This window comes from Pectinophora gossypiella, chromosome Z, assembly GCF_024362695.1.
Source record: "Pectinophora gossypiella chromosome Z, ilPecGoss1.1, whole genome shotgun sequence".
Taxonomy (NCBI): Eukaryota; Metazoa; Arthropoda; class Insecta; order Lepidoptera; family Gelechiidae; genus Pectinophora; species Pectinophora gossypiella.
The window spans coordinates 18,793,439-18,812,035 of NC_065433.1; the positions used below are offsets into that span (position 1 = coordinate 18,793,439).

At 33.6% G+C, this 18,597-nt stretch overlaps 1 protein-coding gene and 1 long non-coding RNA gene across 2 annotated transcripts in view; both read right to left on the reverse strand.

The window, feature by feature from the left end:
* Positions 1 to 18,597, reverse strand: part of LOC126380602 (uncharacterized) — a 105,787-nt gene that overhangs the window by 7,867 nt on the left and 79,323 nt on the right. The window lies entirely within an intron of this gene.
* The window catches only part of LOC126380588 (uncharacterized), a 74,637-nt gene that overhangs the window by 6,043 nt on the left and 49,997 nt on the right, over positions 1 to 18,597 (reverse strand). Inside the window, exon 2 of the mRNA XM_050030115.1 lies at positions 14,587 to 14,933. Within this exon, the coding sequence (XP_049886072.1) occupies positions 14,587 to 14,933 (347 nt within the window). The remainder of the gene's footprint in view (positions 1 to 14,586; positions 14,934 to 18,597) is intronic.

Sequence of the window (18,597 nt, forward strand, 5' to 3'; positions counted from 1 at the left end):
CTTTATACTCATAAACAAAGATAAAAGATGCACATCTCTGTTATCCATGAAATTAGAAGGTTAAACGAAAGAAAAACTGTACAGCGCCATCTATGTTCTTTTTGAGGAACGTTGCCTGGAAAGTCCATCATTGTATGACTGTTCTGTATATTATACACGAAGTTTGAAGTGACATACTTAATAACAGCGAAGGAAGTAAAATTGATATTGTACCTATGTGCTGTACTTTGTATCTCAGCCATAGATAAACGCGAAAATTTCTAAGTCTATGGTCTCAGCAGTGGTGTATTTCTAAGTTAAAGATAATTATCCCAATATGCAGAAACTAGAAGTGAGCTAAATGCGCCGCATTCCCGAGCCGCAGCAGCAGTTGCTTCATGGATTTAAATCAACCTTAAACAAACACTATAAACTTTCAAAGCCTTTAATAAAAGGTGTAATTCTCGAGATCGCCATATTCTATTGGTTATCTTCGAGCACTGCAATAAAACTTTAAAGCACTTGGCCGGGATAGCTCTAATGGCTTCGTAATTTATTATTGTTTATGCACAGTTTTGCGGTCGCGAGTAACATTCCGAATAAGTCTGGTGTTTATTTAACAGTATTTTTGGAAGTATAACGACGTAATTTATAAGCTTCACAGAATTAGTTTTGAGTGAGTTTCAATTGATACTCTGTTACGTTAAAGTTGTGGGCAGACAATTTTATACTTTAATACGATAGATAGATTTAAAATGTGGTTAACCCATTAACAAAATAAACAGGTGCCTTTATTACAAACCTTAGAGCATAAAAACATAATCCTTGCTTTAATAAAAGAATTTTGGTTTCGCGGCTACCGGCAAAAACTGCCATATGTGTACTTTGTCCTAATTTAAAGAGATTACAGACCGCAGGTACAAAAGGCTCCCTTCGTGAATAAAATTACCCAAAAGCAATCCTCTTACACATCTCTTTATAAACGTTAGCGCAAATCTGTATAATTTTATTATACCTAATTTTACTTTGCCAAATTGAATACGAGACCGACAAATTGCTTTCATTATTACAGAAATGGGGGAAAGAGACATCCTAACGAAAAACACGAAGAGGGAAAGATGCAGCCTATACCTGATAATCTAACGACAAACCATCAATCGTAAGGAATCATTTGCATACATTTTAAGAAGTAAATAAAAAAATAAATTAGAACGCAGGAAATGGGATGCTACCCTCTTGTGATCACAATTTCGGTGTCATGGGCCGGTGTAGTTATTTTACAAAGTTGCTGGTAGCGTATATGAAGATGACGAATAAGGTACTTATCTTAATATTAAAAAAAAATTTTGAAACATTTCCGACTCTCAGCTTTCAAATCTATCATTATGAAATGTTTTCATAGAGTTAAAAAGAAGGTGAACTTGAAATAAAATTTGATTTTCCACATAAAATTTAATGTTGAACTGAATTTAAATCAATTTGTTTCTGATCAAACATGAAAATAGCAAACGTATTAGTACATCCATCCGCAGAGCGTAATAATAAGGTAGCGTAGAAAAAACCTTTGAGGGCGGACAAAAGATTCTCCAGCATTACACGACGAATCGGTTCAAAGGGATCGGGGGAACAATTTTCACTCAAAACCAATCTTGCTACTTAAAACGACGTCATGAAATCGAAAACCAAGTACTCTAAAAATAAAGCTCATTTTTGCACTTTGAACATTTCTCTTAGATTATTTACAGTGTCGCATAAGAAAAGGGGTTTTGTAAAGGGAATCGCGAAATGAATTCTATTTAATTTCGAGAGATTTTTCTTGTTTAGTCGCGAAAGAAATTGATTTTCATTGATGTTTGCCTTGTACCAACAAATTGTAAAGCATACTAGTGCATTCATTTGTTCCGAGATTTAGATTAATTTTATTTTATTTAGGAAGTACTTATAGGTTTCTTAAAATAAACCTGAAGATTGATATATATTTTGCTGATATGGGGCAACATTAACAAGATGTACCTGTTAGAAATATTTTGCACTTAAAGTTATAACAGTAACATGTCACAACACCGGACAACTTAACAGGATGACGATATCATTCAATATTTGTACGCTGTTTATAATAAAGGCATTGAATAATAAATTATATTTCATATCATGAAAGTTTCATCGCGTTATAAACAAAGATAACCGAGTAGGAGCATTACACTGCAAATATCTGCCGGTGTAAAATAAATATTGATATCATAATGCAAAGACGGCAACCATACATACGTTTATAGAAAGTCGCGCAATTGAATTGTACATTGTTGTCACAGGAAGACTGACTATTCAGATATAATAAAGTATTATTTTTTGGCTGTGCGTCTCTTGACTGTAAATAAATAGTGGTTTCAATTCTAGGAAAAAAATTTAAAGTAAATGTTCGCTTTTACTTTTTGACAAAAAAATATTATTTTCATTTAATAATTTACATTCGTTTTTGATCATAATGTATTTGTGACACGACTGCTATAATAACTATAAGATGATGATGTCACTGAGAGTAAAGCACGTCAAAACATAGATAGCTAGGTAGGGTAGCATAGTATAATATTACCAGAACTGAGAATACGAAATTTCTTTCAGTAAATAATGTAGTAGTTTAGTAACTAGCAAAATAAAAACACACTGGTGGCTTGATAGATCAAACAGATATTTTATGTGCATTTACCTTACAATGTACGGTATTAACTGCTAGAAGGAACATAACAATGACGTTAAAGTCGCCAATAAAAGAGCTGTCAAGGCTTGCAGCTTGATTTAATCTAGATTATTGCAGATTTTATTTAGTCTTATATTGACTCATAATAAATTCAGAATTACACTTTTAATTTTATGTATTTATACCGAAGTTTACGATGAACAAAAAGACTATTACTTAAAATTTCTGTAACTTATGAGGATTTTGACTTTTTGCAATTGCAATGGAGAAATTGCAAGCGACACAATCTTGTAACAGCATCGTTAAAAATCTCGTGGGCAACAAATAATAATCTCAAAACGCACAACGAGCATCGATGCTTCACACTGACATTTACGACGACACAAATAAATTAAATTCGATCGTAAAAAAATATCGAACCGTATCGGAGCGCGTGTCACATCACTATAAAAAAATGTCTGGCCGCATAAACGCGTCACAATAAAAAGTTGAGTTATTCTTTTTTTTGGTATATTTTTATACACATTATTTACGGTCAAGTCGTAAGGATTTTGGCTAATCGCTGCCTCGTAATAAACCCGAATCTCATTCATCGTAAACGTACGTGGATCGTAGTGCAGCGTCGTAAACTGTTTATAGATTGGAATATATTTTCTGTTATGTTGCGACTTTACTAGCACGCGCGATACCATCCGCCATTCGACGTACGAGTACTTACGCGATACCTTCTGGTTTCACATACCAACTCTTTCATTTGCACGTTTATGTACGTACAGGTGTTAGTGATATCGTAACGAAAACTTTGACGATTGATTCAGACCATGATTCTGAGTTTTAATTGTAAGGTTTTGTCGCAAAAGTATGGAAGTGAAAAAAATTAAAAAAAAAAACACTAAAACTTTCATCAATTTTCCGATAGGAAACTCCTTTTGATATCAACTCAGAATTCAGTATTCGTTACGGTGTCACTATCACCCATGCGTATTTGTATGGCTACCTGTACGGACCTGTACGGGGTGTGTGTGGCATCGTAATGAATACTGAAGGGGATGATTCAGCTCATTTTTCTAAGTTAATATCAAATGGAATTTTCCATCGGAAATGTATAGAATCGCTAAATTCTGAATCATCCCCCTCAGTATTCGTTACGATGTCACTAACACCCTGTATAAGTGCCTGGATTTTAATTTCAGTCAACAGTAAGTTACACAGTATAGTCTGATTTGGCATAATATTATGGTCTACCATTTATGTAGTATACGTATGTAGGTTGCACATGTTACTGATAATTTATGTATAATAAAATAGTAGGAAAGAGAATGTGAATGATATTTAATTGAAAAACACTAAAACGTAACAATGCGCAAGTGCCATCGGGCATGTAGATAATAATATTCCTTACAAGAGCCATAAACTTTAGGCGTTTCATTTCTTATAGTTTAAAACCCTATTACCCGTTGTCGGGGTATAAGGTACAAGTGATAAATACTAAAGATATTTAAACGTGCAATTAGCCGATAATTGCCGAAGCACCCTTTATCACTTCAGCTCCAGGCGATCGTAAAAAAGGTTACAGCCCATATTCCTCATAAAATGGTGTTATGTCATTAACATATGCGCACGCGACGCTGACATAAAACCAAAAAATAAAATCTGAACTCCGAACTTATTTAAGCGTAATTCTCTCACATTGTCCGAACTATATGACATTTTACTTTGGTTCCTATAATTTCTTCTCAACTCGTTAAATCGAGTTTATTGACAGTTAAACCGTATGACTTTAATTTTTATTGAATTCTTCATCTCATTAAAATCTTGAATGTTTATGACACTCTTTAAATACTTTAATTCTCAATTGGTTCCGGTGTGGCAACACATTTATTGAGTTTTAATACTTTGCTGTAGCTTTGTCGTTTTAGCCCTGATAATCAAATCGCGAAAGTCGTTGAAATTATCCAATTAATTTCCTGCCCCCTCATTGCTGCTATAAAAAGTTTTTGAGGAATTTTACGCGTTCTTTTATTTCGCACTTTTTAAAATTCAAATGATAAAATATAGCTCTTCCCATAGGTATAGGAGTAACTTTAGAACAATAATAAAAATTATAACGTTCTTGTTCAGTTACAACCGGCCGATAAAGGGGGTTTTCTTAAGAGTTTAATTTTTATAACAAATCTTTTATTCCCTCTTTTATGTTGGAACAGTAAAGCAGCAATAGCGAATAAAAAGACCTAAACATAAAACAGCTAACATTCGTAGAGAATAATAATAAATAGGCTGTTTGGTGTACGGAATACTGCGAATGTGTAGAGAATAAAGTTACTTTGTATTTTAATCGCTAAATTAAACGTAAAGTTGTAAATATTTTTAATGTATTTAATAGATAAACACGATCACTGTAAAACGCGATTGACTAGTTTAATAAGATCGTACAGCAGTATAGTTACAGATAAGGAATATTCTACTCTGGAAAAATATAAACCGACTGATTCTGTAACACATCTTAGTACACAGGTACTTAGGAGTATCAAAGAACCTATAATTAATACCTGAACAAGTTACCTAAGTACTTACATTTCACAGTTTGCCAACTAGAACTCATCCATGTTTTTCCGTCGTGCGCACACGTGTCTCGGCCGTCTAAATCCATCGTTTTACTTTAACAACTGATATGATATATTCGCATTTTCCATCTTCCGTTATAAAAAGTAAATGTTCTTAAATTTAATATCGCTTTTATTACCGAGATTACAATAATGGGGTGCAGCGAACGAGATATACAATTTATTTTTCTTGGATTATTGTATCTATAACTTGTGTATAAATCTGATGGTTTATTTTTCTTTCTTAAACTTTTTGAGTGATAAACTTACTAATTTATTTACCTCACAATTTTTTAAGTATGCCAAATTTAAGAGTCGTGACAATATGTTTTGGTAAATTAGCAAGGGATTAAGTAAATAGATAGCTGGCATTTAACAGGCAAATAAGCTCAAAAAAACAAACACTTTATATCAATTTTTTTATCGAATAAACTATCGGCATATTAAGTTTGCAGTGTATAGTTTTCAGAATAATTATGTTAAAGATAATTATTAAAATATTTTTCGTTAATACCCTTTAATTTAAACTGAAAAATATAAGAGTGCAGAATTATTCTGCTGTTCTGTTTTTACTGTTCTCTTTTTGTAACTGTCATATAAAAGGAAATGTGGAAAGAGAATCAAATGTGCTGATTCGCACACAACATACTTAGGGTGCCGTGTGCAATTTATTGTTAATAATAACTCTCTTTTTATGCCTAACACATTTGTTATGAAAACATTTTACGCAGTACGGCTGATCTTTTAAATTTTTATAAGGTTTGCAATATTGATGTGAAGAGAAACAGAGACGTACATACGAAATTGATTCAAATATGTTTCATGGAATTTAGTACACAAAATAAAGATAAAAGTTATTCCGTTCTTTACTTGGTCTTGCATAAAATTGAAAAAAAAGAGCTTATATTATCCTGAAGAAATTTCGTAGATATATATGACTTTACGAGTATGATCAAAGGTGATAAAATATCGCGAATCATGAGCGGAAACTAATGAAAATGTACTCGTAGAACCATTCATTTATAATTTGATTACAGTATATAATCCATTCTAACTTTACAACTAGGGATAATAAATACTAATAATACTGATATTGAATCGTAATATTATAATTAACTATATTAGAATAATTTAAAATCATATATTACACAGCCCATCTCCCTAAGCTACATCACTTACTTATCTGATGGAAAAGGCGTCTACGTAATAAAAACATCAAATGCTCAGGGGAAATCTCAATGACTGCCGCCTTTTTATCTTTATTCTTTTTAAGATTTCCAAATTATGACATCTCACTCATATTTGAAATCTGATTGTTATTTTATATTTAAATTCTGGAAATAAACAGCGGGACAAACAGCATCAAGTCAATGTGGAAAGATTTAACTTACAAAAATTATTCGTATTATTATTAAAAAATAATAAAAAAGAAACAAAAAGTATTCATTTTCTTTTTTTACATGTGTTTCTTAAACTAGTTACTGGAGCCTCCTTTTAAGCAATATATGCCTGTACCAGGAGACCCCGCTCGTCTATAAGTGTTTAAATAGGTAAGAAAGTTTTGTTACCTTTAAGTTTCACAAATAAGCAATTAAAGTATGTTTGTTTGTTTATTACTGATCATGATACCAGTTTTTGGAAAAAAGGAAAAAATGAGAATATAACAACACATAACAAAACATAACTTCACGCCTGTATTCTTGAAGGAGTAAGCAGATATGTAAAGTACAAAATAATGGTGTACTTAATGGAGATACCAATATTTTTAAATGAATTTGTATTATGTTACATTTGCCGATCACTATTAGTTACCTAATTAATTAATTCTAACTCACAAACCATTGCACATGTAAACATAATCTTGTACATTATTATTAAGTACTTATATTGAAAATATATTTGAAATAAAGAGAGAGGGGTATATTTAAATTTTCTTTTCACCCGCCCGATTTCATTACGATACCGGTAAAGAATGTCACGATTTATTATTACCAGGGCTTTTGCTTTTGTCCTCATATTAGTCGTCTGTCTTCTACAATATTATTACCTTCATAATAAATAATACGTGTACGAATTTTTGGAGACGATTTCGATGCTATTAATGTCATGCGTATATATTAGATCATCTATATTATGGCCTTTACGGTATGTATGTTTTATGGTATGTTGTGTGCATCTTTAGGATGATTTGGGCTTTCAATGTTAGATAAATACTCTGTCAAGTGAGATTCCTTTCAAACAGGAATCTATTTCCAACTAGGCAACGTAAAAAATTACAGTTTGTTGGTTGAAAACAATGCTCTCGAGAGTAATACACCAGATCGCTTACGTTCTCTTTATGTATGTTTATTCCCATGACTCGCTTCATGGCAACAGGTGTTGAAAGGGTTATGCCGATCGAAATTTTGTATAATGAATTAATGACTCACTCACTTTGTTATTTTACTAGAAATTAAACACTGAAATAAACCACATTACTACTTTAGTTACCTTTTCTCTTAATTATCATTTTTGGTCGATAAGCGTGAATACACCTGTTTTAGTTATTTTTTTCTCTGTTTACACTGCGTGATGAGAATCATGTAAAGTGTTATTATTACAGCTTAGGGTTAATATCACGCCGTCAAAAAAAATTAAACATCTTTTTTCGAAAGGCTATTTTTTGAGACGGGAGACGAAATTTTTCACTAATTAATACCATAGCTATGCCGTAAGCAATATTCACCCGCGACGATATTCTCTCAAAAGTCAAAGATCAGTGACACCACTCGGCACTTTTCCATAAATAAAAAAAAGAATTAACGTTAAAAAGTGGGAAAAAACTCTCATCCACTCCGAGTTAATGATACGGCATGGTGAGTGGTGAGAAACAAAGGTTCGGCGTCACATTACACCGTTGCGTCGGATCTTCTGTGACGACCAAAAGTATTCTGTAAGTCTAAGTATTCTGTAAGACTTGCATAGAACATGAAAATCTATTTTTTTTTGTTTCGAGCTAAGGATAGCGCAGATTCGCTCCGCGCCAACTTCTACGAGTTGTCAGAAATTTTGAGCTATCAAAATTTAGATGCGTCATATATTGATTATTAATAAAACATACCTACCAAACTGGAATTTCAGACAGCGCGTACAATTCGGAAGAATCCTGTTGTGCATAAATCATTTAAAAGAACGATGCCTTAGTTTTTATTATCGCAAAATACACCAACTTAAATTCATTAATTATAATCATTATCCAACTCTTTAAAAACTTTTGCCAGGGCCATGTTATATGTTTTGTAACCATACCTAAAGAACGCGTTTTTATTTTCAACTAGTAAGATATTCATTCTGATGAAGAGGATAACTATATTTTTTATAATTATACATTCTTTGCAAACCATCGTCATGTTACGCGTTGGTGTAGCAAGGAGTCCTCTAAACATCAAGGTTCACTTCGAGGCTTGAGACTCGTCGCTTCTAGAGATGTCTCGATTTTTTCTACTCTATTTTCGATCCGTTTTCCGAGGCTTTCCGACGAAAACGTCTGGCTCAGCTTCCTCAAGCACTTCATGGCTTAGCATCGCGTCCACTGAGTGCTTTGTGCTGATATTTACTTTTTTTTAAGACTTCCTTAGCTAGCATCAGGTTTTAGAATGTTTTATTTACTTCCTTACAAACAACAGAGTTTTTAAAAATACTTAAAGCTTTCTTTGTTTTAGTCTTACTTAGCTGTGTATTAAATGCATACATCATTTTCTTCGAAAGTAAGAGGTAACTAATATAATTAATATTTTCAAATTCTTTTTCCGTGCAACTGAACCGACCTCATCATGTAACGAACCCTCGCATTACGTTTCGAGATTCGCGATCTCCATTACGGACTCACTTTCTTCCTCTTGCAAAACCTCCCTTCTTTAACATGTTTTACTTTTTCTTTTATAATGTTTTTTTCTACTGTGTTTCATATCGTTTTTTCGTCGCGAGCGTCTCAGATGATTGCTCCGTCGCGCACAAGTGGGCGTCTCCACAATGGGATGGCATTTTCTTTTTAATCCCTTATCTTGGAGTCGAGTGCACCCCATTTCAGTATAGCGATATGAGGGGTTGTTAGAAAGAATATTTAAATGAGTCAGGTGTGTTCGTGGAAAATATTTGCTGGTTTGTTTCGTGATTCTACTGATAGCATTCATACGGATGATTGAATGCATATCGCTATAAGTATTTCATATTCCTTTCAAAAATGAAATAAAAGATACATTTTAATACTAAATAGGTAAGTATTCCTAAAATGTTAAAAATGTTTCCATTATTTTATGTCTAATCTACCTGCCTGCCTTCATGTACTTGCACTAATATATCTTTCATAAATACGAATATTAAAATGATACGAACAACATCTATCTACTATAAGAAATTACAAGACATCATTCAAAACGACAATAATACTGGAATAAAGTCGCTAAAATCTAACAACAAAACGGATCCCCATCAGATCATCCCAGCAATTTACTTATGAATATTAATAGCGACGAAGCGAATAAGACGGATCGAGGGAAAATAAAGAAAAAACGGTACGGTCTTTTTTTCTAGTTTCTTTTTTCGGGAGCCCCGGACACTGTTCACAAAAAGCCTCACCCGACGAAACCCACTCCAGTGATCCTTGAAAATGCGAAAATACATTTTGACGGATGACAAAACATAAAAGATTACGGGAAAGCGGGCACCTCTTGTAATTTTCTGCACATTTAATATTTGAGAGTGTTTACTGTGTATTAATATTTATTATGCGATGGTGTTTATAATGGAACATCCCCAAAAAACGACGGTGAATTTGTAATCATTACATTTATATATACTTTTTGCTCTTGAAAGATCCTGTAGTCCCTAAACGTAACTTTGTATTAATACAATCAGGTCTTGTAAAGAGAAGTGTCTAAGCATCTCTAGTAAGTTTCACTCACTAATCGAGTGATCAGATTACACACGCAGTAAAACTCATATTGCTCATAAGGTGCATGTAGATAAATTCAATTCCATGCCCACAGTTTACATCTGTTACCTTATACAACTTTGTCATATTTAACAACTTTTCCATTCACTATGCTTTGGATGCGCTCCAGCTTATCTCTTTAATTAGACAAGGACTCAAATGGTTATTGCGTGTTACTCCGCGATTTTATGCGTGCATGTATGTTTGTATGGCTCTCCCACTGTGAATCAGTATGGACGAGAATAGAGCGCATGTGATACAATATTATGGGTGTTTACGTTGTAAAGTTAGAACGCACAGGATTGGCTTGTAGCCCTTTTGTTTAGCTATGGACATTCGGCGGTCAATTCAATGAAAGTGACTGCGAATGATCTTGATCTATGGCGGTTTATTTACTTGTTTAAATACCTACTTACTTTATATAAAATAAAGATCCACAAAATCAGACCTGTTTTTAACTAGTTAGAACAGAACACGACTTGTAGTCCCTATTAAAAATTGAATTTAGTGCAATAATCATATCATTTAACTGGGTGTAATTTACTATTTATGAAACAACCAACGATTACTTTTATTTTATTTGTCTAACCATGATATAAAAGTTGGTTGAGACTTTGTGACTTAGTTGGACAGTTGAAGCAACTTCTAAATACATTGTATCTACTCTTTTCGTCAGAAGTCGACAACGAACAAACCCTTAAGTTCTTGTTACCAGCCAATGTGACAGAATCTATCTACACAGTAACAGATATAAGTCAAAGGACACAGTTCTCGTCGGTTTTTACTGGGTATTAAAATCTTCAGTCGAGTAGTAATGATGTTATTACAGTTGGCAGTCCGACGGACGGCTCTCGGTTTACTGCCAAATAAACAGACTTATCTACGTATATGGTGTGTGTTGTATGTATAATACCGTTGCAACAAGGTCATACTACAGAGGTAGCGTGGTATATTGGATACCGATAGTGTATTGTCTATGTAACTTGCAGTGGCATAGTTTTTATCAAAATCGTAATAATATAAAAAAAAAATCTTGTCACCAGACGTCGAGACTAATTCATATTTAGTTACCCTTTACGTATTATGGCTTTCTTGTTCCGACACAGTCGTTAATGCCATTAATTTACGGGAAATCTACAACAAGTCACGTAACAAAAAAGCTTTCTTGTAGCTAAATGAACACCAGAACCGTAATTTTTACAAGACCATGTAAAATTTTGCTTCATAAATATTGGACAATGTTTTGGCAATACTTGAGAATTACTTGGGAACTTTAGAATTATTAATTAATATATTACTGTAAGATATAAAGTAATATATTACTAACCAATATTGTTAATATCAATGTCTTGTAGATTTATAACATACTTACCCATAATGAATACTATCGCTGCTACTGCCGGTACTTCAAGGAAACAGAATCAAAACCAATTCATTGTACCGACCCTAATAAATTACAAAGTTTATTGTACATAACATCACAATGAGTCATTGCCTGAAATCCTAAGCACTTCCATCAAATTCATCCAATAAGGCGTAAATCCAGCTTTCGTCGGCCCCTCAGTTTTGTGGGGCAATTAATTTCATACTAAATACTAAAATAAGTTTATTTTACGCCAAGCGTAAAGCAAAGAGAGCGAAAGTCGATGTTGAAAACTGGGGAAGAGACAGACTTGTATGGAGTAGGCTTTTGAAACAAATATAATTTAATACCTACACCTTCTGTTTATTAGAAAATGTAACGAATGGATCAATGTCATTGAATCAAGCTACAGTCGTAAATACAAGTACAATAAAGTGTTAAATGCGTAGAAGTTGTTATTATAAACTTCTAAATCCAGAAACAAAACACAATCGACGTTAATAATACGTCGTGCGCCGGCGACCTATTTGTGTCAAAATGACAAGTGAGAAAAACAAATAAATTATATTCAGAATGTTTTTGGATAGACAACTTCCTAGTACCAATGTTAAATAATCATCATTTTCATTAGGTCAATACAAAATAATTTTATTCTTGGAAAAGTAAGTAAGTAGTACCTGCCAAGAAAAAAAATTAAAAATGTACATTCAATATTTTTAACAACTTACTTTTTACCCGACTGCCAAAAGAGAAGAGTAAGTATGTTTGTCTGTTTCTTGATGGGTTTGATGTATGAGGTATTGTTAGAGTCGCCTTAATCACGGGAGCGCGAGCGTCATAGAATACATTATTCCGAAAGTCTTACGGGATATTCGTTATTGTATCTGTTTACAATTATCGACTGACTATTTTATTAACTATGACTATTAAAATTTCTCTCTGACTATTTTATTATTATTTTAATCTGACTTCTTTTGTTTTTTATTTGGTTCTTCTGATGTCTTTGGTATTTTAAAACTGGCGATCATAATTATGTTACCTTTTTGTATAATTTTGTACTTAAAATGTGTCAACTAAATATGAAATAAGCAAATCTCAATCTGAATCGGATAAATAATTCAGTAACGCCATCTGTTGACAAGAATCGAAAAATTGCTGTCAGTTGTCAATATACGTTTGCTCTGCTCTGTTTATACCTTCTTCTCACTCACTCATTGATTGCTAATCGACACCAGATGGTAGGCTGGTATTTATAACCAAAAAGTTATAAATAAAAAACAAGTATTATAACACAAAATCCCGACTGCACACTAAAAAGAGGAAAACAAGCCTCACAAGAATAATGTTTAAACAATATAAAATTTAATGCACTATGAAATTGTATTTGTCAAGTTGGTCTTCGCGTTAATCCTTTTTCAATTCTTTTTAACAAGTAATCCTATTTAACTAGCTCGATAAGTATACACCTACTTACATACAGCTAAAATAATTTTTGTCCCTGTTGGAAAACTGACAGAAATAACTTGGGAGCGTGGCAGAGTTCCAAGATGTACGCATCTGTGAGCGAATTTCTCATTAGAACTGATTGGTGAATGATAAATTGAATAAATTTAATCGCAGGGACACGGTACTGGAATGTAAGGAATGTCTTCTTATATAAGTTTTGCTTTCTTAAGTATTTATTCTGATCTGGGGGTTTAAAATAGCCACATCGAAGCAATTTATTTAAGAAAGCAATATTGCAATTTGATATTTGCGCACGTAAAAGTAAGTACGCAATACAACAAAAAAAATTCAAATAGCAATATTGCTTTCTTAGATGAATTGCAAATATCAATCGTATTTAGTATACGTACACAACAGACATAATTCGGTTCAATCCTCAAAAAAGGGAAGTTAAAATGTAAGTTTTATGTTTCGAATGCCAAAATTGCAGGTTGTAAAAAGCCCGCTCCATCGTTCCTTATCTTCGACTGCGCAACAACACTCATACCAAATTTTATTTGAACGTAAAACAGTATCTATTGGAAAGATTTAATTTCGTTTCAGTCAGCACTTTTTATTTTATTATAGCATTAACGATGTAATTGTACAATGTAACAAAACCTAGTATTGATTATTGGATAACATACTACTACTAGGTGTCAGATTTCGTTTTATTTAGTAATATGTACGTAGATATTTGTAATTGTGTTGTAGAAAACAATTTATTTTAATTAAAAAATATATATACGTAAATCATTGGAATTTAGAGAGAAATCTTATAGTTCAAACTGTAATAATTGAACTTGATAATGAAATGATATGTAGGTAATTAATAAATTAATAATAAAATTATGCTTTAAATGATCACAAAGACAACAACGCCATAATTACTAATACGACACGACAGATGGCGCGCGCTGTTATGCAAGTAGATCGAAAATAATAACTCAATGTGGCTGCAAATATCAGTCTGTGGGGCGTATAAATAAACTGGATTTCCGTAAACACGTAGTAAGTATGTGCAAGATGAGTAGGTATAAGTAGGTATGAGTATTTTGTCATGCATGGTTCATCGACTCAGCCGTTCCGCTATGAATCATGCTGTGGTTAGACAAAGGTCCATGCGCACGTGCGATTTTTAGAAATACACACTTGATTTTTAAACGATGTACTGTTTACGTTGCATTGTATATTATACGTACCTATTGCGCAATTTGTCTTCGACCGCAGATAATTTGCGAAATTAACTAGACTTGTTATGATGATAAACGACGGAGCTTACGAGCGGTTAGTGGTTGATTTCCAGACGTTTTCTAGTAGACGGTATTATTGGAGTTTATGCTACAAATATAGATGATGCGTACTTGGAGTTGATAGCATAAAATCAATTTTCGGTCAATAAGTCATTTTCACAATATTGATTTGAATATTTAGCATAGATTTGATATCAAAAAGATTTTATATCTTCAAAGAATACTTTACTTACCACGTCAGCATCATTTTCGTCGCTAGCTGCATCAGTGGCGTCGGCAGCGCCCGTTCCACCCTTGTCGCGCCAGTGCTTCTCGCTGGTCACAGAGAATGTAAACGTCCTCTCTCGCCTCGGACTCAATAGCACGCCAGCTGGAGTCCTAGGGCTTCCTACGCCGAATATCTCCAGATTCCTAGTGGAAAATGGGTCGTTCCCGTTGTCGGTCCTCGGGCTTATGAAGACGTCGTCGTCGAGGTCGGAGTCGAGGGTCAGGGTGAGCGGAGGCGAAGATGCTGAACGTCGGCATTGCGGAGTTGTTTGCGGCGGTGGTCGCTCCACGTCGGATTCGGAATATGGTCGATCTGAAACAAATAGATGTATGTCAACCTAATCGATAACGAGGTGAATTGGAGGTAGGTAAGGTTGCTGATAAAATTCACAATGAAATACCATGTGAAGATTATTGTTAACTTCCAGATCCAAGCTACATCTGCTATAAGTTGATTTTATCATTTAATTAAAGTTTCATTTAAATTTAATCTTGAGCAATAAATCAAAATCTTTATTAGCAGCCATTTCGCCTACGTTGCGTTTGTGCATGTAGCTTATTCTACGTGGGTTGATGACACAGTAAAAGTTGGGTTCAAGGCTCTACTTTTTATTTTTAGCGATTAAAGTATTGTGCAACTTGAAAGAAAGTGCAATGTTTATGAGTGTCGTGTACATATCGGATTTTATCCATTGGCAAAATTATAGTATGGAATCTCGGATTCTCTTGATAAAACTTGAGATTATGTCCGGAACCGACGTAGGTAAGTTTGCCGCGCAAAACTAATTACCAAAACTGAATACTGTACTAGTTTAGGTTTTTATTTACGCTTTCAAAATACATATTTTTTATATTATATTAGCTGCTTATTGGTGTTGATTCCAGTACACACCTTTTAAGTTTATTTTAAGTTATATCTGTCATTTCCTTATCGAAAAGGAAAAGACGGGTAATCGACAGGCATAAAATTTATGGAACACACGTCAAATTTATGCAGAAATTAAAAAAACCACCTCACACAGGTTGCATATCAACGAGATGCCTATTTTGTTCGCACAGGTTATTTCATTTATTCACTGATTTATTTTAAAATTAACAGTTGTTAGTCATACGTCCCTTTACTTTTTGTCGGATAAGAATATGACGGCTATTACTTAAAATAAAATTAATAATCAGAGCCATTATTCAAACATAAACAGGAAATAATTGAATAAGAACCTAATTTTCTCGTAAAGGCTAGAGTTGGGTTGAATGGTACACTTACTTACTGTATGAGTAACCACAAAGTTATGCGCACAAAAGCCGCATAGTAGCAGAATCCAATCTTCTTAACAATAAGCTGACAATTTGTAGATATTGACTTTTTCCGTGACCATTGTGTTCAATACAATCTTGAATGTGAATGAATAACAAGTCGACGTCTTTATTGGAACGAAACGATATAATCACGAGTAAGTGAACTTTGAGTGTATTATTAACAGTAAGAATTGCATAAATTAATTTTAGTTATTTATAACTTAAATTGATACGGATGTTATGAGACATCCTTATAAAGTTGCCAAGGATCAAATCAAGACAAAAATAACAAACCTCGGCAAATAAAAGAGGAACGGCCAACGTATTCAAAATCCAAATATTCAAGACAAATACGTACAAAAACAAAATTACCAAGTAGCATTTGAAAAGACTGAACAAAGAAAAGCAATTTGTTATCAGCATAATCGATGGACTGGTACCAGGGCACCAGGAATCTTGAGAAGGTGAAATACAAAATGTATAAGAAACACAAATTAATAAAATCTTGGTGCTGTCCGCGATCGAAACCCGTTTTCACGACACACGTGCGGCAACCGGCCGCCGACGGAACGAGACGGAATATATCGCTTTTTCTTTTTAATGTGCAACATTGGGCATTGTATAGATACGCTTGAACAGCCATATAAGAACCCAGTTATGGATTTAACAAAATGTAGTTTATAAATATTTTATAACTTGTCGATTACGATGACGATTTATAAATTATAAATAAATAAACAGCACAAAATACACTGGCTTAAATAGGTTTTAATATAACACCTAAAACACACACACAAAGTAATTTTAACACAAATGTTAAATGTTGTTAATAGTGCACAAAATAGGATATGTGCTCGAGTAAGCATAAGGTATTGCTTGCATAATATCAGGCAAATCCTCTTTTTCTGTCCCAATGCACACTGATACGCGAGGTTTTTTTCTTCCTATACTGGATGCGTAACACAGGTGTCTCTAGCTTACGCCTATGTACTGTCCTTTTGTATTTTTTTATTATTCTTACCTTTTTCTATCAGCGTTGAAGTAAAATTGATGATACGGTCGTAAAAGCCCTTTGGTCTGCTTAGTCAGAGAAGCAAAGAAGTATTTTCAAATTTTCAAGCGACCGATTGCGTAAACGAATACTTACTTGTAACAGCGGTCATGATAGTGGTCTCATAAAGTATACGTTTACTAATTCGCACAAAGCGAGATCTAAATATGGCAGTATTTGTTGTGTGTGGGTCTAGTTCTAGGCAGCTGGTTTATGTACTGTTGTTGAATGCTAACCTTATTTTACATTATTTTGTCCCGAAAGCCCGACTGGTTTAATTCGTTGTGATAATGAAAGATAACATTTGTAGATTTTTGGTCTGCTTTGTAAGATCATGTTGAATATATAATACCTGTCCTCCGTTATCCTGATTTGGAAGCTTCTGGGTTTGCAGATTTGACAGATTATAAAGTCGCTTTCCATTTTTTAAATTTTATTTGTGCCTTCAAAATTTTAAAGCCAAGCACGAAAGTTGAAGTGGATTTTTCGTATAAATAAATATCATTATAATATATTTCTCGTAGAACATAATTGTGTTTACCAAAAAACCGAGAACAGATAGAATAGTCAACAAGAAAAAGATTCCCGTTTAACTATGTTACCTTACGACTGCCAAGGGGCAACTTTTAATCATTAGTTGCTATCAGATATTCTTTATCTGGCCATTTACAAGCTTTTCTACAACGATAATTACTATTTACTCCATTTCAAATAGCCTGATTTCATCACCTGACATCTTGCGGTACCTTAATTTGCTAATTCCAGCTCTAATGACGGCAACCGAGTTCGTTGGAAACGATAATGTGGGGGTTTGTGCAAGTGGTTCTAGTGATGTGTAATTTGAGTGTGTTTTCATTATTGCGTGTGATGAGCTACCACTACCCGTCAACGTTTTCAACTAAGTACGTTTTAGTTCGACTTAACATCCAGTTTAAAGCCAAGCACACTCTACATCTTTTCCCACATTTAATCTCATTATAATCCCGGCAGCACCGAAGTGGAAACTTTCACCGATTACGATCAATAAAATAAAACCCGAGAACTAAATAAACTATTTAATACTTTGTTTTAAAAGTAAACACTGAGGTGTATAAGAAGTAGCACATCAAACACTGGGGGGTAATAAAACGGTCAGTTTTATGACTGACATAAATCAAGTATCGATGGTCGCGATCGCTCTCGTCAAAACTCAAAAGACGAGCATGAAAATGCTTCTTTAGGTTTTTTTTCAAGAAACAGCTCATCGTAAAATGTCTAGAGCAGGTAATAACAGTTCGAAAGTTTTACTTAGTGTCACCAAGTATTAGGTACACAGTTCAGCAAAAGCATAAAATTATACCAGAATTTAATTTTACTCTGGATTTATAAACAACGTTTGCTAGCTCACAATAGTATTGAAATTATATAGTTTAAGAATAACTCAAATAGCTCAAAAAAAGACTGTAATAGACAAGACAAGTTAGATACCTCACCCTAATTCAACAGAAATTCCCACAAAGCACCATGTTTTGACCAAGATTTTACACATCGCTGGGCACTATCATTTAATAGATGATTTGTCACATTAACCATTACCACGATCTGAGTTTAAAGTGATTATTCCACGAGGACAACTCGATGACTTTACACA